This window comes from Stigmatopora nigra, chromosome 21, assembly GCF_051989575.1.
Source record: "Stigmatopora nigra isolate UIUO_SnigA chromosome 21, RoL_Snig_1.1, whole genome shotgun sequence".
NCBI classification, from domain to species: domain Eukaryota; kingdom Metazoa; phylum Chordata; class Actinopteri; order Syngnathiformes; family Syngnathidae; genus Stigmatopora; species Stigmatopora nigra.
In genome coordinates, this window is record NC_135528.1 from 6,076,742 (window position 1) to 6,099,476 (window position 22,735).

The 22,735-nt window shown below is 38.3% G+C and overlaps 1 protein-coding gene across 1 annotated transcript in view; it reads left to right on the forward strand.

Annotated features, from left to right (window-relative positions):
• csmd2 (CUB and Sushi multiple domains 2) overlaps nucleotides 1–22,735 on the forward strand; it is a 106,772-nt gene that overhangs the window by 76,489 nt on the left and 7,548 nt on the right. Inside the window, exons 37-61 of the mRNA XM_077743128.1 lie at nucleotides 292–495; nucleotides 685–809; nucleotides 1,876–1,972; nucleotides 2,182–2,286; nucleotides 2,384–2,502; nucleotides 2,792–2,861; nucleotides 4,646–4,762; nucleotides 5,311–5,520; nucleotides 6,622–6,810; nucleotides 6,980–7,157; nucleotides 8,036–8,181; nucleotides 8,284–8,364; nucleotides 8,643–8,756; nucleotides 13,083–13,271; nucleotides 13,935–14,081; nucleotides 15,852–16,040; nucleotides 16,345–16,530; nucleotides 16,614–16,808; nucleotides 17,106–17,279; nucleotides 17,355–17,528; nucleotides 17,655–17,828; nucleotides 19,118–19,306; nucleotides 19,428–19,601; nucleotides 20,551–20,733; nucleotides 21,994–22,170. Of these exons, the coding sequence (XP_077599254.1) occupies nucleotides 292–495; nucleotides 685–809; nucleotides 1,876–1,972; nucleotides 2,182–2,286; nucleotides 2,384–2,502; nucleotides 2,792–2,861; nucleotides 4,646–4,762; nucleotides 5,311–5,520; nucleotides 6,622–6,810; nucleotides 6,980–7,157; nucleotides 8,036–8,181; nucleotides 8,284–8,364; nucleotides 8,643–8,756; nucleotides 13,083–13,271; nucleotides 13,935–14,081; nucleotides 15,852–16,040; nucleotides 16,345–16,530; nucleotides 16,614–16,808; nucleotides 17,106–17,279; nucleotides 17,355–17,528; nucleotides 17,655–17,828; nucleotides 19,118–19,306; nucleotides 19,428–19,601; nucleotides 20,551–20,733; nucleotides 21,994–22,170 (3,906 nt within the window). The remainder of the gene's footprint in view (nucleotides 1–291; nucleotides 496–684; nucleotides 810–1,875; nucleotides 1,973–2,181; nucleotides 2,287–2,383; nucleotides 2,503–2,791; nucleotides 2,862–4,645; nucleotides 4,763–5,310; nucleotides 5,521–6,621; nucleotides 6,811–6,979; nucleotides 7,158–8,035; nucleotides 8,182–8,283; nucleotides 8,365–8,642; nucleotides 8,757–13,082; nucleotides 13,272–13,934; nucleotides 14,082–15,851; nucleotides 16,041–16,344; nucleotides 16,531–16,613; nucleotides 16,809–17,105; nucleotides 17,280–17,354; nucleotides 17,529–17,654; nucleotides 17,829–19,117; nucleotides 19,307–19,427; nucleotides 19,602–20,550; nucleotides 20,734–21,993; nucleotides 22,171–22,735) is intronic.

Consider the following 22,735-nt stretch of genomic DNA (forward strand, 5'->3'; position numbering starts at 1 on the left):
TTTTGGTCGCCAGTCAAATGGTGACAGAGTTTACTTTTGAAGCCAGCACTTAAAATTATGTTCATGAGAGAGAGTTTAATATATAAGAGAGACTTTAGTATCTAAGAGAGAGAGAGTTTAATATCTAAGTACTTTTTAATATCTAAGTACATTTGACCGGCGACCAAACGTCCGAGCACCGAAAATTTGATCTAGAAAAATCCAGAAATAAGAATTTGTAAATAGATGTTATTGTAAAAAAAAATAAAAATGACAATATTTAATGTGCCTGCCAATTCTCGCACCACACAGCTGTGCCACGGACCAGTGCAACCCAATGCAGCTCAGTCCCAGAACCCCGCAATGGCCGACGGATGGGCAATAATTTTGCCGTTGGCGCCGTCATACGCTTTGAGTGCAGCCCAGGTTATGTGCTCGAGGGATCGGCAGCAGTTGAATGTCTTACCGTGCCCAATGCTCTGGCACAGTGGAACAGCTCTATTCCCAGTTGTATAGGTAGGAGTACTCATCCAAACATGCAAACCCCAAAAACAAACAAACACTGTTTTTCCATCTTTCTTTCTTGCGTCTTCAAAACATACAACCAAATATATGCAGGCACACATACCAAACAAACATGCTGTACAAATATACTTATGTGCTGTATATTTTAAGATGGTTATACTACACTGTTCTCCTCCACAGTTCCGTGTGGAGCTAATCTCACTCATCGTACCGGGACTATTTTATCACCTGGTTTTCCAGAGCCTTACTTAAACAGCCTCAACTGTGTCTGGAAGATTACTGTACCAGAGGGATCAGGAATCCAGGTTTGCATTATATTTATATTGGGAGCTGAGGATTTAAAACACTCTGGAAAGGGAAGAAGAAGAAAAAAATCAAATAAATAATCTTAGCCTTCAGGAAGGCAAATGGAATGAGTCATGTCAGGCAAACACACAAAAGAATGTAATCTGCAAACACAATATTTTCAACATTTACATGTTGCTTGCTTTGTGTATATTTACATCAGCCTGCGGTGGTCTGACCACTGCACAAACGTGCTAGTGTGTAATGAGCTGGCCAAGCAGAAACTACTAATTAGTACTATGCTAATTACACGTCTTTATGCAAAGCAGGTGGAACATTCATCAGGTTTAAACAGGCTGATTTTGCACATTGCAGTATCGCATTGGTGTGTACTATAGTGACCCGTAGTGAATTGTGTATTCCTATTCCCACACATTTTTTGGTAGACTTTGACGTTTCATCCCAATTTGCAAATTTTCTTGGCATACATTTGAGATGCCGTAACTAATTCAAGTGTGCTACCTTTATTATTAGCTAACACACCTGAAACTGAGGGTCATAAATATGACACAAACTTCATCTCGCTAAATGACACACAGCCATTGTGTGCAGTTTTAGAAACCTTTTCATCCAATGGATTCCCTCACTTTGATTGCGCGCCAATTTAGAGGTTGTTTTTCTCTGTCTATGCTCTGTAATATAATCCTCTTTTTGTATTCCATGGTCATTGTCCCACTTTTCATTGTCTCCGTCACATTGTTCATGCCTCGCCAAGCCACGCATTGACGTCAACATTTATATTGCACGTGTTTGTCATTTTCTAAAAAATGATTTGTGTCAAGTGTAGGAGAGCACGAGAAACCCACCGTAGTATCCGATGCTGCTTTGTGGTTAACAATTGTCGTAGAAGTTAAACTTGTTGTTTGATATGGAGATGAAATTTGCGTTGATTTCAAATGCTGGTTGGTGGCCTCATCCAGTATGGATGACATGATAGAAACTCTACCACATAATATAGCAGCCCTTTATTATTTGCATTTGAACTACCTCACTGCAACTTATTTTCTTTTTATTATTTTTGCTCAGATCCAGGTCGTCAGCTTTGTCACAGAACAGAACTGGGATTCATTAGAGGTGTTTGACGGAGGAGACAACACTGACACTTTGCTGGGAAGTTTCTCAGGTATCCTATTTTTCATGTTATTCTACCACATGATATTTTTTTCCAACTCCAGTAAATAGACATGTACAAATATTGAGTAAAATGGAACAATGAGAGCAACAATTCAAATCCAAATGTGTTTTTGTTGTTGTTGTAAATACTAACATTGGCTGTGGCGGTCTAAAGTACAGATGGCATCCATAAATTGTTGTTTTTTTTCTCCCTCCAAGGCACCACTGTTCCTGCACTCCTCAATAGTACTTCCAACCAACTATATCTCCACTTTTTCTCTGATATCAGCGTCTCTGCGGCTGGATTCAGGCTGGAATACAAAAGTAAGTAAAACTGAAAATGAATCACCTCCTCAATTACTAAAATAAACAGAAAATGTAACATTTTGCCAAATATATCAATCTTTTTTAATCCCTTTAGCTGTCTCGCTAACCAGCTGCCCTGAACCAGTCGTCCCAATGAATGCCTTCAAAATCGGGGAGCGTCTTCAGATGAATAACGTAGTGTCATTTCAGTGTGAACCTGGATACACACTACAGGTAAAAAAAACACTATGTCTTTTTATTCTTTGAAAACTGCTGGATCTGCCCAAAAAAAAAACATACTGGATTGACGGAAAATAGTCTTAGCTATACTCCCCTCTAGTTCATTTTAATTGTCTTGCAATTGTTGATCGCCATCCATCGTTGTCACTTCAGATAAATTGAATAAATGAGTTACCACATGAGGTCATTTGGAGACAACAGGCAGCTGCTTCAAACAATTAGAACTGCAGATTTGAGTGAGAGCAAATGAGTTCACAGTTTCTCTCTTTTTCTACCTCCAAAGGGGAATTCACACATCACCTGCATGCCCGGAACAGTCCGACGATGGAACTACCCTCCGCCCCTTTGCATTGGTAAGAATATTTCTTTCTTTGTGGCTTGAACATTCTTGCCTGTCCTTCTGCTGTCTGTCAAGTTCTCCTTAGGGATTTGTCAGCCCCCTTTTTGCTCTCCAAATGATTATTTAAAGCACAACAATGTTAAGATCTCAGTTTGAAGACTTGATCTTCACATTTTGACACCTTCAGCTTTACTTTGTCACTTCATGTTCAAGGGGAACAAGATTTTTCTTATGCCTCCCTCAGGAAAGTTAGAGTCAATAGGTTGACTCTGTTTTTTTTCTTAATCCTAAAATCCAGATGACTGAATTAAGGCACTTTATGTTGCTAAATAGTGTTTCCTTACAAAGACATTTACAGTCATTTACAGTAGGTCAAAAGCAGTGTAGTTTTTTTTTCTTCATCCCACACAGTAGACATAATGTGTGAATATTAATGTATGAATGGCAACAGGTGGATATATCCATTTATTCTACCTTCTGTCAACCGTTATATGAGCATTTTTATAGCACGGGCTGATACTAGCATGCATAAAATTAAAGCATTTATGCAATATTTTATTTTCAGTCAAATTAAATGAAATTGGATGATTTCCCATAGCATCCCTGACAGAATTCTAATGTGCCCGATTTGGGAAATACTAATTAAATCAATGAACCAAAGGAGCATGCTCTTAGAAATTATATCTATACATTTCAAGCAATGATTGCTCTACATCCGGATGATTCATATGTTTGCGCTATTTTATAAAGGATATGAAACAGGTCTTTTTTTATTTTCCTTGGAGGGAAAAAAAGGGATATCGCTGACATTTTCCCTTCTTTTGTCTCTAGTTAACCTGCTTGTCTAATTTATTCCCCCCATTTTTTTCTCTCCTCCCATTTGCAAGACCACTCGGTGTTTTCTGCTTTCGTCAGCTGATGCTCTTAACATCACTTTGCATTCTTTCATCTTTTTTATTTTATTTCAAGGCTTCTCTCTTTTCATCTTTCTTGATATCATCATCAGTTTTATTTCCAACTATTTTAAGTCCTTGTCCTGGATTTCAGTCATGGAAATTGTATCCACTAGTGGTTTAAGATGAAAGGAACACTGACAAAAAAAACCAAAAAAAAAACAGCAAGATATGTATTATATGGCACGGTGACATCTTAACATCGTCAACAAAAAAGACAATTTGAATGAATTTAGCTTGTCTTCATTTCAACGCCCGGGAGAGCAATGTCGCATAAAGGAACAAAACATCAAATTGTAGACAGCAAGCATGTAATAGTCCTTTTTAAACCAAAGGAAAATAGCAAGTAAAGCTGGAGGTCTTTTTGGGATCCAATTTGAGACCATGACTCTTACCTTGGTGACAAATGGTGTCAAGACTAAGACCTGAGTACATGTTAAACTTACAAACCCAGTTTGGGGATTTAAAAATGATTTTATCTTGCTTATGCAAGGTCTGAAACATGCGGTTGTTAACAAATTAATAGACTGAAACAATAAGTATAAAAAAAATTTGGGGGGTCTTGGGATCTATTCAAATTGAGGTGTTCACTTTGCCATGGTTTTAGCAGAGTTCTGAATTTTTACGACTATAAGCCACACTTAAAAGTCTTAAATTTTCTCCAAAATAGACAGGGCGACTTATAATCCAGTGTGCTTTATATATGGAAAAAATATATAATGTGTCATTCATTGAGGGTGCACCTTATATTTGTGAAAATATGGTATTGTCTTTCAATTTTTCATATTTCCATGTCAGTAAAAAATAGAAACTAAAATATCCTCCTCTCACCGGCTTCCACTAGCTCGATGTGGAGGAATCCGAGAGGAAATGGAGGGCATGATACTCAGCCCCGGTTTCCCTGGCAACTACCCTAGCAACAGTGACTGCACATGGAGGATCTACCTGCCAGTTGGTTACGGTAAAATAATTAGCAGCTCCTAAATGTTTATCCCTTTGTACCCTGAAACTAAATTGTTTCTTTTCATAGCTGCGATTGACTTTTCTTGGAAGACTCTTACAACTTCATTTATGAATACGCTTGTTTTGAATGAACCAAAACATAATACGATGAGAGTCATTCAACAAGCCATTAAAGTAATATGCACATTGATTGTGGTAATTGTTGCCGAGGCAATGATGATGAGCACAAGCAGTAATTGGTTATTTTGTGTTTGAATGTTGATGGCATAAGTCTACTTTATACGCTTCAAATCTATTTTCTCTGAGTGTCTTTTTTAGGTAATCAATAAATGTGTAGGTGGGTTTGCTGCATTTTGCTGGCTTCCTCCTCCAGTGGAATTTAATGTTATTTCTTTTAAGTTAACCCATTGTATTTGACTCCTGGAGGTCACTACTGATTATTACTCGTTAGAAAACTTTTGCTGACCAGGACGAGTCAACTTGGCTTCAAGCAATGGGATTTTTAAGAAGGATATAATTGACAAATGTTTTGCTTTGTCTTGCCAGGAGCGCACATTCAGTTTCTCAATTTCTCCACTGAAGCTAACCACGATTTCCTGGAAATACGCAATGGACCGTTGGACACAAGTGCAATTGTTGGACAATTCAGTGGGCAAGATGTCCCATCTTCACTTCTCACCACCTCTCACGAGACTACTGTTTATTTCCATAGTGACCATTCACAGAATAAACCAGGGTTCAGGTTTGAGTACCAAGGTTAGTCGAAGAACATTTGCTTTTGAGATGATTTGACATGTATAAAACTGGCTTGGCATCTTTATCCAATGTTCATTTTCTTTTGCTGCTAAGATCGGTGTAACCCATAATCATGTCATTATAGTTCATAGCAGAATAACTTTTAATTTATTGAGCTACTTGCCTGGAAAATGATAAAATCGGCATAAAAATGAAGTCAGGGTGATGAATAATGACTTGAAAGGCAGAATTATTCATCATCATCTCCTTCTCTTTTCATCGAGGTAATTTAGTAACTATCAGTGTCACATGAGATGTGCATTACAAGTTTTTAATCACTGCATTTCAAAGTAATGATGAAATAAGATGAATATATATTTTGTGCCAAAATTATTTGACGCCAAGCTACAGCCAGCGCCAATCTGTATTTCATGCGCGATAGCACAAACATTGATTTTTTTCCTCAAATTTACCAATGTGTATTTACATAATCCTATGTAAATGATTTTATAAATCAAACATTATATTTGCAAATAATCCCCTCTGCAGCATATGCATGAGTTATCTGCTACAATGGGGAATCTGTCATCCATAGAAATCAATTTCTTCTGCCAAATTTACATCTATGCCCATTGAGGCTCAACGCCTGTTCCACATTTGGTTCCAAAAGGGGCGAAAGTTTACCTACCTGACTTTCAATGGCTCCAGCCAAACACAAATCTGCCTTATTGATTATGACTATGGGAAGGAGGAATAATTCTGCCAGAAAAAGGAAATTTGCAAATTGGTCCGATTTAAATCACAAACAATTAAAACATTGCATTATGAACAGATTGGTCTTATCAAACAAGGACTACTTTTTAGTAATTGTACAATGTTCCAATTGTATTCATCTTTAAGTGTCCTGGATGAAAAATCTAAATCATAATAATAACACTCAGGTTAATTGTCTATAACTTCCTAAGAGGTGATGTAGCTTTTGTGATTCTTCGGGAAAAAAACATGATACTGCAGTCAACATATTTTTAAACTTACATGAATGGAACATTTTAAAAATCATGTTGAAAATAATGTCTGGTCCCATGGTCCATATATTGATCAACTCACCTTGCTTGCCTACAGCTTATGAACTACAAGAGTGCCCAGATCCAGAGCCTTTCCGCTATGGTGTGGTGGTGGGTGCCGGCTACGGTGTGGGTCAGTCCTTATCCTTCGAGTGTTTGCCTGGCTACCAACTGGTGGGACATTCCATTCTTACCTGTGAACATGGGACAACCCGCAATTGGGATAATCCTTTACCTCGCTGTGAAGGTAAGTTTAAAAGGGCATGTCTTAGGAGTCATCATTTTATTAAGGGCTGCACAGGGTGTTCATTTAGCTTTTTGCAAAAAAAATAATGATACGTAACACCATACACTGACTTAAATGGGATACTAAGGACTTCATTGAGCCACCTTTTGTTTCTTCTCTGATCTCACAGTTCCTTGTGGTGGAAATATAACATCAGACAACGGAACCATCTTCTCACCTCGCTACCCAGAGGAATACATCAATTCGGCTGACTGTTCCTGGTTGGTCACCGTGGCTCCCGGTTTTGGAATCAAGCTCAATTTCACACTCCTTCACGTTCACGGACCCCATGACTTTATTACCGTTTGGTAAGGCTGAACTCCTGTGATTCCTTTTGAACGGTTAAAAGACAAGAGTGGATGTTGTGCCACTTGATTTGTTTTAGTCTGATGTCTAATTTAACCTGAGCCATTGAAAAGCAGGTTGCCTTTTTTCATCATCTCTTTAGCATATGGCTTAGGTTATCAAATGCGCAACAAAACAAAGGACTCTTCACGCATGAGGCATCCCAGTCGTGTATTATCCAGTCTGCCCAAAGCACTCCCCAGAAAGCATGTGTTATGTTTTGATTGCCGGCCAATCTGGCAACATGATGACTGCATGGCAGTCCCAATGGATTCTTGTGTATTCTCCCACCACATGCTGCTCATATAGTTTTCTAACACGCGGCCTTTATCCGAACTGAAGCTTTTAGTTGCATTGGAAATACGTTGATAATACGATCACTTTGTTGTCTTTATAAACGGATGGCTCATTTTTTTTGTAAGATCCCTTGGAACCAAGACTATTGCGGCCCCAGGTTTCGGTGTGTGACCTCTGTGTATCTAGCCGGTGAAGCACGGAGCCAAAGAAACGGGGCCCAGAACGGTAACTTGGCCAAAGTGCAGTCAGATGGCAATCCCCAGCCAGCCGTTTTCAGAGCTGCTTGTAATCTCTCATGCCCACTCTGACAGCCAAAGACAGATGGTTTTTAAGCTGAATGGTTTCTGGTATAATTCCGGGAACTGGCTTAAATGGCCGTTCCGACGACAAGGGACGACTCACATTGGAACGATGCTTCCAAAAGCAATCTCATGGGATGCTAGTGTCCACAGTCTAAACCAGATCAGTCATTCCATCCATAGTGTTAAGCTTCCTTATTTGGGCTGTAATATTTCACACCAAGTCTTTATTTTTTTGTCGTTAGGGATGGTCCACAAGAAACTGCTCGAAAACTTGGAGTTTTCACTGACGGAGAACCAAACGATCCCCCTAAGAGTACATCAAATCAGGTGCTGATCCGTTTTCGCAGTAACTCAGAAAAAGGTGGATTGTTTCGCATTGATTATCAAGGTAAGTCTTTTTTTTTTTATTCATACTACATTTTGTTCCTTTTTATATATTTTTTTTATGCCTGTCGATGTTTTTTTTGTCTTCTGTCTCTTTGGAAAAAAGCTTACAGACTCCAGTTCTGTTTACCTCCAACCATTATTCCGAATGCAGATATTCTGATGGCAAGCAAAGAGTTTAAAATAGGTAAGACGTCAAAATATGTAATGTATTTTCAGAATTAAAACCAGCCCTTCATCCAAATAGCAGGAAAAAAATGACCTGCTTTTTGAGCCCATGTGTTAAGTACCACTCTGTTTTCCAGTGTGCACATTATTTATGATTGTGCCAGATAATTGTAATGACCACCATCTGACTGACATTTAGCTTCATGGTCACCATTTGGAAGGTTGTGTCACTGTCATTATGGCCTTGTACCTCTTTCAAAAAAACAAAAATACACCCCTCATTCTCTTTTTTTCCAGGGGACATTGTGCGCTACAGGTGTATTCCAGGTTACCAGTTAAACGGCAATGACATCCTTACATGTCGCCTAGGGGCTCACTTAGAGTTTGAGGGGCCTCTGCCTTCATGTGATGGTGAGTCTCTATTTTTTCTCCTTCAAAATGTATTTATTCCATATTTAAATCATTGGAATAGGACACATGGGTGGTTGACATTTTTAAGAATGCAACAACATTGAAAATGGTGGCTATATGGCAACATCATTCTATATAAACATGGTTTTAAATAATTAATTCAACCATCTAAACCACCATGGAAATAACCTCAATCATGTCACAGCCAGTGAATTAATATACGCTTACTTGAGAGATGAAAATGTATTTGATTTAAGCCAATTGGAGGTGAATAAAAATGTTATGAATGGTGTATGGCCATTATTAGCATAATACAGGATAGTTGTTCTTATATATTTTTTGGTGGATTCTAGCTTGGCCATTTTTTGACTCCCATGGGTTTTGCTCATGGCTACAGTGGTAGTAGTGCAAAATCAGGGATGATGCTTAGTTCCCGTGAGACTTGGAATGGTTGCCACGTCGCTCTCCTTTCTCTGTCCTAAGATTCATCATCCCAAAGGAAATCAGGCTTGCACGTTACCACACTGCACCGTTAGCCTGCTTAATGTTCTGCTCGACACTTTTCCTCAGGGCAAAAGCAAACGGCTGCATGGAGACTTTCCACTTTCCAGACTTAGAAATATTATGGACTCCGATTTTGACTTGTTTTAAATTAATGTTACTACTTAACCGCTTGGCTTATTTTGTTTCTTTCATGGTGAATGTTCTACTAAGAGGGCATATTGTGGGGAGTGTGATTTATTTGCAGAAATTACTAAGTATTTTTTTCAGCATAGGGTTAAAAAAAAATGGTGGTTTGGTGGTGTCAGGTAAATAAGAAAGAGAAATTGGGAAATTGGACTGTGGGAGAAACATTCAGTCTTAACTCTCCAAAATTCAACTTAGATTTAAGAAGAAATGATCAAATTATGCATATTTACAAAACTTAAACAATGTCAATTGACATGTTTTTCGATCTGATGTGCAATTCCATCCAATAATTAAGTTTACCCTGACTTTAAAAATTGGCCAATGAGCAAATAGGTGTATTCATAATAAAAATGTGAGCCACAGCCAAATGGAAAAGCGTACAATCTTTTCAATGAACATGGCTGCAAATATCAAGCCTGGCCACAGGATGCAACATTTTAGTGAGTAGAAAAATGGTGACTAAAACAGGACAGTCGTTTAGAAGCAAGGAGAGGACAAGGAGAGACTGAGCTTGGAATGCAAAGCTCATTGAAATGCACGAGACACGCAGGCTGCAGCTGCACCTATCAAATTGCGGCTTCCAGCGCACACATCAAATCGCCCACACGTACGCCCACCACAGTCCCCCACTTCCGTCTGACTCCTATCATCTTGGAGAATTTCACCGAGGTGGTCTGCTGGAATTTCCAGTTTTTGTTCCGAACCTCCTCGGCATCATCTTATATTCTCTGTATGGCTTTGGAGTGCAAACCCACACCACACAATTCCTGCCAACTCACTTTCTGACTCTTCCTCCATATCACACCTGTTAGGCGACTTGTGCTCTCAGCCCTCTCAAGACCTTTTTTCAATCATAGTATTTTGACATCTATCATTGCACTCGTGTCTCAGTTGATCTCGCTTCAAAATCTTGGCGTATTCAGCCTCGCTGCCAGACATGAGTGGCTTTTCCCTTCCCCACTTTGGTGATGTTTTAACAACCAGCTTTTCAATTATTCAATCTGGCCTGGGTTAGGGTAGGATGGCAGGCCCTTGGTGCTCACAGTTACTTTGTAAGTACAAGTAATTGTAACTTATAGTTAGCTTCATATAAGGAGATGTTGGAAGTTCATTTTTCTACATTGTCAAGTTTTCCAATAAAATTGAAATAACTTACTGCTCGATATGCACTTTATGGTCATAGTAAAGCAGGGGTGGGGAACTTATGGCTCTGGAGCCACATGTGGCTCTTTTGATGAGTGCATCTGGCTCTTTGCTAACCTGTGACCTAAAATAAGGAAATTGCTCATAACAGAATTGATATATTACATCTAGAACTGCTTTAATATTTTTTTGCAGTAAACTCTTCTGGAATGCATACTCTCTTTTAATTGACAACAGCATAAGAATATTTTAAAAAAATATTATTTTTTTTCCACTTTAAATGTGGTGAAATTACAAAAAAAATAAAATAAAAGGCACTCGTTTACATGTATGTATTTTGACTTTTAAATTTATAGTATTACTCACAAGGAATAACATAGGAAAATATGAATTGTTTGTGGCTCTGCGTCAAAAAGGTTCCCGACCTGTGTATTAGAGTAACATTTCTTACCATTAGTGGTTTCAACTCAGCCTTTTTAACAGCCTCTTTATAAATAGAGTTAGCTTTTTCTTTACTGGCCTGGTCTAAACTTGCATGCTCTTTTTATTCCATAGATTAATCTTTTCAACGACTTTTCTCCAATCCGAGAAAAAAAAGGATTACAGCTGACCTCTATTCAGGTCCTCATTGTCATCTCTGAATTCTGCCAGTTGTTAGGTCCTGATTCATGCTAATGCTCATAGTATATGTAGTGACGCATCCCCTTCAATCATCTCCTTATCACCTTTCTCCTTATGATAATTAAATTCCAGAAAGGAGAGACAACTACCGGGAAAGAAAAAAAAAGGTTCAATCATTTGGGATTTGTGGATATGGATTCTTGTGATTGCGTGGTGGAGCTGTAAATAAACAAAGTGCATCGCTTGCTGCCTTGCAAAACAAAACAGACAGGGGAATCCTTTAATTTTAGCAATTGCTATGCTCCCCTATTCCATCCTCTGCCTTGCCAATGTGTAAAGAGGAAGATGAATGATTTTTTTATGCAGACCGTGTCTTCCTTTTGATATTGCTTGTCTCCTATTTCCATCCCTGCTGACTCCACGGCTTGGCTTTTCAAGATGTAGTTTGATTTAGAGACCTACCACATTGATCTTTCCTCATGTGTCCAAGCTTTTTTTGCATATGGCCTTTTATTATTGATTTTTTTTTTTTTGTCCAAAACCACCAACATTTAATTTCAAAGTATATCTGGTTTAGATGCAATGTATATAAATAATCCTTATTCCTTATTCAACATATATAGATAATGGAAATTGCACATCATTGAAGAAAATAATTTACATTATTATGTAAAATAGGTACACATTAGTTTATTTCATCTCACATTATTCAAATATAACAATAGATGGACAGTGATTTACTCTTTTCTAAGGCTAATTTTATGTCTTCCAAGTCTATTGGTCATTAAAAGTCATTAGATTTTATGTATTTTTGTGTTGAAATTACATGCTGCATCAAGGCGGAGGTAAATTATGTCAGAAAATTGTCCCTGTTGTTTGGAAAGAATACATATAATTATAGAAATGCTTTAGGATAAAGGGAAGGAAAAATCATGTGGGTATTCATGGATGTTACAGTTGAAAAATATACATTTAAAAAAAAAACAACATATGCATGATGACATAACCGATCCGATCAGCTACATTACGTCAATGCAATAATGCAGGGTGGCCTTTAAATGCCAACAAAACAAAACTTGCTTAGATGATATAATTGTGGATTATATAAATGTACTCTTCACTCACTTTTTTTCCCCCTTAGAGCTGTGGAGACTTACAAAGTCTCAGGAATAGGAAGGGACATGGATTTCCATCATGTTTTATACATATCAGCGGGTGCATACAGCCGTACACACTTAATATTTATTCATTTGCATAATATATGTTTGAAATGTCTTCCCTGGCTAAGATTTTCAGCTATTGAATATTCAACGTCAGCCTGGAAGTCATTGGCAATTCAGTGAACAACACACTTGACATTGTAGGATTTCCTCATGCAATAAATCCCACTCAGTTTTCACGCCACGATTGGTAAGAGACAACATTTATAATCATTTGTAAACACATTTTAACCAAGGCGCTCGGCCATTTTTTGCCCCATTGACTTCATAACATATTTGTGTATTTGGAAGTCCTTTGGAAACATGGAGAGAAAAAAAAACAGCGCAAAGGAGGTCCACAAGGACGAGGAGGCGAGCCAATGAGCAAACAGATGTGAAAACATGGCTTCCAAGCTGATAATAGCAGCCATTTGTAGCACACTTAGAGAAGGCTGATACAAGATATTGGCTCAAGGCCATCCGTTAATTAAAGAGAATAATATTTGGATTTGTGAACTCGACTGCGAGGCAGTTTAATTTTTGATTTGTCCTCAAACAATATTAGGAATCGACCCAATTGACTGTTGCGAGCTCTTTGCAGTCAAACTTTTAACAGAGAAAATAAATATATTAGCATTGTGCCATGATCTATTCTATTTTTTCACCTTTTTAGTGACTTGTCCTATGAACGAGCTCCTGACGGCATCCACGGGCGTCATCATGAGCCAATCGCCAGGCAGCGGCTTCCCTCATTTTGAATCGTGCTCCTGGATTGTCAAAGTGGAGCCCGGATACAATATCACTTTTACCATCGAACATTTTCAGACCAGCCGGCAGTTTGATGAGCTGGAAATCTTTGATGGTGAGATGCCTCCTTTTCTCTTTCAATGAAGTCACTCACATTCTATTGTTTAGCAAAAATATTTTGCACTGTGCATTATTATAATGTATAATTAACCAAAGAGCATCATATGGTCTTTCTGGGTGCTCGGACGTTTGGTCGCCGGACGTTTGGTCACTGCTCAAATGGTGACAGAGAGAATATCTAAGAGATAGTTTAATATCTAACAGAGAGTTTAATATTTAAGTACTGTTGAAAAAAGAAGATATTTAGATATTAAACTCTCATGAATATAATTTTGTTTCAATAACTTTGGGGTATTTTTTGTGGCCTCAACTAGCTGCACAGTACTTTTTGATTTTAATATGAATGCATCAAAATGCAGACTCACGCAGGAACAAACAATAAGTAGAAAAAAAAAGATAAAACAAGTCATTATAAGTCAAACAAAACAGATGAGTTAGTTGAAAAGGCAATTTTAGAATATGATAGAATCTTGAAAGATGACAACAAATATAAACAAGTGTCAAAAATGGCTTACCACATCAGCAGAATATTTTCTAACATCCATAGTGAATAATCAATAGGCAGTAGTGAATGCAAACTACCATACATTTGAAAAGGAATGAATAAAATGGATCTTTCCTTACAATTTTGTACCAACTTATATTCTTTTTTTTTCAGGTCAATCAAGACAGAGTCCTCTTCTTGTCACTCTTAGTGGAAACTATTCCAGTCCGCTCAGCATCACCAGCTCCAGCAACAAAGTCTACCTTCATTGGTCCTTTGACCACACCACCAGCCATAAAGGTTTCCGCATACGATACTCTGGTAAGAAATTGAATCATTTTTAATATAGCAAACACTGTAGTCCATTGCAGAAAAAGTGTATTTTAGTTTCTTACTCCAACAAATTGATCCTAACAAGCCCAACGGCATCTCTGCAGCTAAAAATATGAAATATCTCCATGGCAACCTAGCATACGTGAACATCATCATCAGCATCAGTGTATCCCAAAAAAAAACAGTTAAATCAGATAAATTACTGCTTCCAATTGTTTTTCACTTCCTCTAATAGATGTTTGCTTTAGCATACGATGCTCTAAATGGAATTGAATTATAATGACCCACTCTCCCCATTCATAATGGAGATGATATGGCGCCAGATCTACTCATCATTTATCCCAATGCTCGGCCAGTTCTCTAATTTTTTTATTTATTTTTTTACCCGTCGATTCTTTCTTTTTTGTTCTCAACCGCTGATTGTGTTTGCCACCGCCGGTTCCATGACAGATGGAGCGCTTGATTGCCAAGAACCTGCAATTTGCAATGGTCAACACGATAGTCCTGCAGTAGGGAGAAAGGAACAGCTGGCATAAGCAGATTTGGCATTCACGCCGTGTGTTCTTTAGCAATGCATCAATTATTGCATTTGCAACAGGCTAAAAAAATCTCCTCAAGCTCTTTACAAGCATCACGGCCTCCGTTCTCCACACGCCACCTTTCCTCACCGATATTGCGCCCCCCCGACTGCCTCCCCTCTTATCTCCTTTGCGCTTCATATTTCTCCCCCGCGAGCCGCCAGTCGTCCCTATTACCTATTCGTATCTTCTCACCTGTCCGTGTCAATCGGAATCCTTTGAGCTGCCGGGCTGATTGCAATGAGACAAGACGCGTTCTCAGAGGCAAAACGCGGCAGAGGAGAAGGAAGGATAACAGAAAGGCAGGCAAATGAGATTGACACTGATTGAAGGGAAGAATTTAAATAAGCTCCCGAGACATCACTCAGATTGACTGACAGGACGAGGCTGTCCTATGTAACACGCAGTTAGGCTGTCTGTGTCTTTAATATCGGTCCTGGTAACCATGGCATTTGTCTGATTTCTGGGGCTATAGTACCATATTTTCTAGACTAAAAGTCATATTTTGGGCCTGTGACTACTACTCAAGTAAGACTTTTTTGTTTTGTTTAATTTTTCAGACCGCTCACTGCATGTTGATGTTTTTTTTTTGTTTATTTATCTGAAAAAAAAATGTTTACATATGCCTCTTTAGCCTTTGTTACTCAAACGTTTTATTTATTGATTTCTGATATAAAAAAGCCCTCCCAATAATTTTTCCCATTTCATTGTGTACTTAAAGCCTGAAAAAAATAGGTTGGCCAGTGCTAAACCTCCCACACCCCCAAGTTAAAAGCTTTTTTTCAAATGAGCTATTTCCCCACCTCCCTCATTCCACAGACCAGTTGTTAAAATCATTTAGAATAATATGTTCATATTACAGCCCACAATAAAGCCAAAGAAAAGCAGATAGTGTACTTGAAATATTGTGTATCCATCATTTTTATGATCCTCTCCCGCAAGTATTGATAAACTCCGAATCGATTCTCTCCCCTTCCTAGCTGTACATCTTCCCCAATTTCATATCAGCCTCCCTTATGTATCCAATCACAATAATGTACACATTATAAACCTTTTAACACCCACAGCAACTATTCTTTTTACATCGTTTTTGCAATTCTACCTCTTTGCATATCCACATATGAACCCACTGCATATTGTTCTCACTTGCATTGTTAAAATATCTTTAAACCCGTTTTAGCGGCCTACTGCAGCCCACCCAACAACCCCGTAAACGGCACAGTGCACAGTTTGACCGGCACCAAGTTGGGAAGCAGTCTCCGGTTCAGTTGTCACCAAGGCTTCCGTCTTATTGGCCAAAGCAGTGCCACGTGCACCCGCAATGCCCAGGGCATCTTCCAGTGGAATGCTCCAGTGCCACTCTGCCAAGGTAGAAACCAACTCACTGATAAAGGAGATTTGGAAATGACACGCACATATGAAAAATGTATGATTACCTGAAGGCTTAGCCACCTTTTTTTTGCATTTTTTGAAAGCATGTTTTCCCTTAAAAATCATGCAAGAGCGATATATCTTTCAAACCATCACCAAACGCTCAAATCACTTTCACTTCCCAAAGTGAAAATGATTTATTTTGATATCTAGTCCAGAAAAAAAATCTAAATGTACTACAAAAGTAGCATCAGAGTGTTAATTAACTCTCTCTCTTTTCATTAACTTCCTTTTCTCACCAGTGACATCCTGTGGAATGCCAGTACTCCCAGTTAATGGTAGTTTTGTGGGCCAGGATTTTTCTCTCGGCGCCAAGGCTACATATCAGTGCAACCCTGGATTCCGACTTGCAGGCTCCGTCACTACTTCAATGGTCTGTCAGGAATCTGGAAGGTGGAGTCCATTGGATACTCCACCCAGATGTGTCCGTAAGTACCATCAACTGATTCCCAAAGTTATATATTTTCCCTTGTTTTTTTGTGTTAATTTCCTATTTTCCCTAATCATCTAGCGGTTACCTGCCCGGATATCGGCCACTCTGCCGTCATGCATGGACGATGGCGATTAATCTACGGAACGCAGAACCAATATGATGCCATAATGATCTTGATATGTGACCCGGGTTATCACTACAGAGGCCAAAGGGTCATTCAGTGTCAAGCCAATAGCACTTGGAACTACCCGGATCCACGGCCCATTTGTGACAGTGAGTGTTAAACTCCTAACATTTCCATATTTCTTAATACATTCCTTTTGACTTGACTTTGTACTTTATACTTTAATGATGAGTGTGTTAATACTTGTCATTTTTTTCAGTTTTTTTTCATATGTAAAGTTAACGGATGTACTTTTTTATATGTATCATATCTTGTGCTGACCCGGCCCATCTGTCAAATGTTTAAAGTCAATGTGGCCCCCGGGCCCAAAAGTTTATCCACCCCTGGTCTAGTCCATATTTTTATTTACTTTGGGAAGCAGGATTAACAAATCCATTTTCTTCCAGTTATCTCTTGCGGGGACCTTGGAACTCCCCCAAATGGGAACAAGATCGGAACCCTGACGGTGTATGGAGCTACCGCCATTTTTTCTTGCAATACAGGCTACACTTTAGTGGGTTCTCGCGTTCGAGAGTGCATGTCAAACGGACTTTGGAGTGGAACGCAAGTCCAGTGTTTGGGTGAGTTTAAAGTTTCCCCAAAACTTCTTAGAGAACTGTCTGTATTCACGTTGTGCCAATTAATTTTCCCCATAGCCGGCCACTGTGGAAGCCCTGATCTTATTGTGAATGGACAAATTAATGGGGAGAACTACAATTATAGAGGTAGTGTCGTATACCAGTGTAATCCAGGATTTCGACTCATCGGGGTTTCTGTACGGATCTGTGAACAAGATCATCGTTGGTCAGGACAAACGCCAGTCTGTGTTCGTAAGTATTATAATTGCTCTGATTCATAGGAACATTTATTTAACTGGTTGTAATATACTAAAAAATGACATTGGACATATTGAGTGATATAGCTGATATATCTTTATTTTTTTATGTTTTTTTCAGCTATCACATGCGGCCATCCGGGCAACCCCATCTTTGGAACGACACAGGGAACGCAGTTTAATTTAAATGATGGTGTCCGTTTTGTCTGCAATACTGGATATGTTCTTCAGGGAGCTGTTACGGCAACCTGCCAGGCCAATGGGCAGTGGAGTAATCCTCTACCTCGCTGTAAAAGTGAGTAATGACTCTAAAGCATTAGAAAAAAATATGTGCATGCCTGTACATATTGCATTTATAGGATAATTTTAAGTAATACTGATAAGTAGCAGTTGAGGCAAAGCTGGGATGCATTGAGACGAGTAGTGGGGAAAAAAGCATATAAAATGACAATATTTCATAAGAAATTGAATTAAGAGAGCAAAGAATAATGAAAAATAGACATGGACAAATGTTTGCATGCATAATTCACCAATTGAATGAACTCAATACAACTAAAAGGCTCACCTGAGAGAACACTGCCATCCCACAATAAGTGTGCTTGTATCAAGGACAGTTTCATTTTGAAAACTGCAACTTGTCTCTTTACTTTTTATCTAACCAGTAGCTACTAACTGAAAGGCTCTTTTTTTTTTAAATACAAATACAAAATATGTCAATATAAATGAAGGAAAAACTTTAGTGAAGGACATTTATTTCTCCTGCAAGATAACAAAGGAGTTTTTTTTTTTTTCGTCATTTAGATTAGGTTCAATATGTTTGGATTGCTTCTTAATCATAGGGTGAAAATGTTCCTTTTTTAAATGGTTTAAATCACACAGAGAAGGAGATAAAATAAATAAATCAATAAATGACAAAAACAAATAGACTCTGCAAGATCCGCCCACAGCAGGCCACCAAGAATTTAAAGAAGGGATTTAAAAAGAAAGCAAAAATAAAATAAATGTTTGCAGGTGTCTAAGCCAAGATATTGGTAGAAAGTTTGCTTATTTAAAAAGTTTATTTGAGGGAAGTTGGTTTTGTTTTTGTAATGGTTTCAACTTTAGTTGTTTATATGTATGGTTATTTGTTGGTATTTTAAATAATGCACATCAGGTCAGTTGTGTATGGGGGGCAAGGCGGGTTATTTCACTGCATGGTAAATAAGGAAGCATATTAGCATTCAATGGATTCAATTCAGAATCTGGCAAATAAATAGGCCGTTGTGGGGTGTAATGGCTCCTCTGGAAGTTGTAGAACAGTGTTTAGAAAGCCATTTAGATATCTGGCATCGTTGTGTTTAATTTGATTTGCATTTTAAACTAAATGGCCAATTGTAGTCACTGATACTGTTGAACCACAAAACAAAATTATATTTCTATGAGATTTTTAAGATGTATTTAATCTGCATATGTCTAAATTGTGCAATATATTCAAAAAAGCTAGCAATAGTAAGGGTAAAGTCATATTTTGTCAACAAGGAGAAACAGTTCAATCTGTACTATCATGACTAACCATTTCTCCTCATGGGGTTCTTCTCTCACCAGCTGTGAACTGCACAGATCCAGGTCATGTAGAGAATAGCATCCGGCAAATCTTACCCAGTGGACCACATCGCTACAGTTTCCAGACCACCGTGTCGTACCGTTGCAACCCGGGTTACTACCTACTAGGAACAAGCTCAATTGGCTGTCAAGGGGACGGCACCTGGGAACGCTCCCTTCCCAAGTGCCTTTGTGAGTATATTCGGCTATTTCATGTGACTCAACCTTTTTCCTCAAAAAAATCAATTGATTCACCTCATTCAAACCATTCTACTTTTCCAAATGACGCAGTCCTTTTTTTCTATTCGGACAGTGGTGTTGTGCGATCGCCCCAGCATACCACCGTACGCCCAGATCTCCGGCGACCGTCGAACCGTGGGTTCGGTCATCCGTTACAGCTGCATTGGCCAGCGCACCATCATTGGCAATACAACTCGAATGTGCCAGCTGGATGCGCAGTGGAGCGGCTCACCGCCACACTGCTCTGGTAACAACTTCTCCCCATATGGCCATCTTTGGGGCCATAAGTGTCTGAAGCTAAAATTGGAAATTGAAAAAAAAATAGATCTTTCATTTTAATGGGTAGTCCAATACATAAGGAATGCGGGTAGAACAGATGCTACCGAGTTATTTGTAAAGTAGGTGGAGCGAAGAAGAAGCACTCTTTCTGCTTCATTGGCCCCAAGGGTGAAAATAGTCTTCGCCATAAAGAGGCTTTATTCCACTTATATATTAGATAGAGGAGCAAGGATGTTTAGAACTGGGCTTGTTTATGAAGCTCAATAACGATGGAAACCTACTTACTTCCCTTTATGTCGTTTACGCTCATGCTCGGGAGAATGTGGGTGTTGTACACCTCGACAAATATGTCGTCAAAAAGTACACGGACAAAGTAAAGTTGAATTGAACTATGATATGCTAACCACCATTCAGATTGATGTTCCTTGGTGTTTTTTTTCATGTCACAAATTGACAATAATCCCAAGAAGACCCTTTGGTTGTTGGCCAATAAATGGAAGAGTAATATTAAAGATTTGTAAAATGTTTGCAGCACAATTCCACTAACATAAACTTGAACGTTGTGAATGGAGGACGTGGCAGCAATAAGAGCTGTTACTAAATCGATAGACATTTTATAGGTAGAATATATCAGCGGGACATGAGGTCGTTTCCTGCATGTTGGACAAATAACTGTAATGAAATATAATTAATTTTCGAGGCATGGCTAATGGGAGAAAAGAAATACTCCTTTTGGTTAGATGGATCATTTCAAAGGAAGGCTGGTGGCTCAGATCCAGCTTCTACATTAATGCTATTCTCTAATAGGAAAATATTCATCATAGTAAAAATTCTGCCAAGGATCATGAGGTCAAAGCTAAAAGCTTTTTCTTTGAGTTTTCAGATGTTTTTATTATCTCTTTTTTTTGCTTCCCAAGGCGAATCTGCCGGGCTGTGTGGGGATCCAGGTGTTCCCGTGCATGGCATTCGATTTGGGGATGGATTCACAGTTGGCAGTCCGGTTCGCTTCAGCTGTGAGCCGGGTTACACGCTGAAAGGTTCTCCAAACCGAACGTGCCTGTCTAATGGGACTTGGCTTGGAACACAACCTGAATGCCATGGTATGGACGACCTTCAATTAAAAGCATGTTGTTCTCAAGTACTCAAGATTAACACATTTTCAGGTGGATTTAGAGAACATTTAGGTCGATTTCTATGGTTGAAAAGTACATTTTAGGATCAGAAGTCAAGGTGACTGAAAAGTGGAGGTCTATCTAACACTTAAGCTAAACTGTAAATTAGAATTTAGAAGGAAAAAATGGCTGCCAGTACAGATCGATAACCAGGATGGATTTCTGCATGTACTGCAAATATATTCTAGACACATCTGAACTGAGACCTTGGGCTAAACCCCCAAAAAGGCGACAGAGGGATTACGCCGCTCAACTGGCCTAGAAATACCTCGAGATTTGAAAAGCATAGCTTAAGGACACGGACAAGGAAGGAAAAAAATAATAAAATAAAAAAAATGTGACTGCTGGAATTGCAGATATTGACAAGTGGCGTAAAATTAAAGGCATGTGTCAGATGAAGTAGACATTAATGAGCACAATATCTGACAAAGACGCCTGGGATTTGATGTGAGTTTATTGAAGTTGAAAATTATATTCACTGATAGCTGTATGCAACATAAATATGCAAATTAAAAGTAATATTTCCTTTTGGCAACGAATAACATCACACATATTTCATTATAATAAAAAATAAATAAAAATTGAACCGGAGTTTGAAAAAAAAAAATGGGTTTGCCTGTTAGGATATTAAAGTAATTCAATCCTGTATCAACTGAATCAAAGATACTTATTCACTGTGCACTCATCGTAAAATTAATTTCATTTTTAATTACTCTTTTACTTAATGTCTGTTTAAACTTCAATTTTCCATCGCATAATACTATACTTAACAAGTCAATTTTTATTTTGTATAACTTATTTTACTTTTCTCCGAGTTTAACTCACTCCCTGGTGCCTTTAAAACAACAAACACATCTCTCCTTATGCCCACCACATCTTCGCTTTGCCCCCCTTTGGCTCCTCGCTTTGCATATATGAGGCCCCGTTACCCACCTGCTCTTATCTGGCATAAGCTTCAAAGGCTGGTCCCCATCTGGTCATTATGGAGGACCTCACATACCCTCAGGGCAGGGAACAAGTCAGGCAAGCTGGTGACTGTAATGCAAAGAAGCTTTTCTCTTTTGCCATAGTCAAAGTTCAAGACCAACATGCCATTAGCTGATAAAAGATAATTTTACAGAATAGCTGGTGGAGAATGTTTTATTTCAACTGACATATTTTCTTTCTTTTTTTGTTCCTTCATTTTAGTTATATCCTGTGGCAACCCGGGAACCCCCTTAAATGCCCAAATCCTGAACCACGACGGCCTAACATTTTCCAGGTCCATAACATACGCTTGTAGGGTCGGCTACTATTCTACTGGCTTGCTTACAAGACACTGTACGATAAATGCTACCTGGACTGGGAACATGCCCGAGTGCTCTGGTAATTATATTAAAATAAATATTTATTTTTTATATTGGCCATACATTAGTTGATTGACTACCTGGACAAATACATGACTTAGTACATGATTGAATATAACTAAATAAATGGCATTTTTAGAGTTTTTTATATGATGTAAGGATGGTAAAAGGGTAAATTGGTACATAATAATGAATAACCATGACATCAGCAATACAAAGTAATGGAAGTAGCTGACCATATGAATAATGAGCAGTGGATAGATAGTCATTTTTTTACAAAATATAACTATATTAGTCAATTGATAATTATCTGAGTGTTAATCAAAATTATCATTCTAAATGATGATAATTTATTGTGTTTAATAAGATTGATTAGATGAAAATGGTGTGAGCAAATTGCACCAGTCACTGTAATAATTGTGACACTTTCATCCTTTATCTCAGATTTTTTTTTAGATATATTTAATTATTTTTGCTAATCTCATTTCAGCACTGACAAGTGAACCTTTTCCAGAAATATCTTTAATGTTGAAATCCATGGATCTTTTTCCATTGACAGTTATCGGAAGATTCTAAAGCAGACA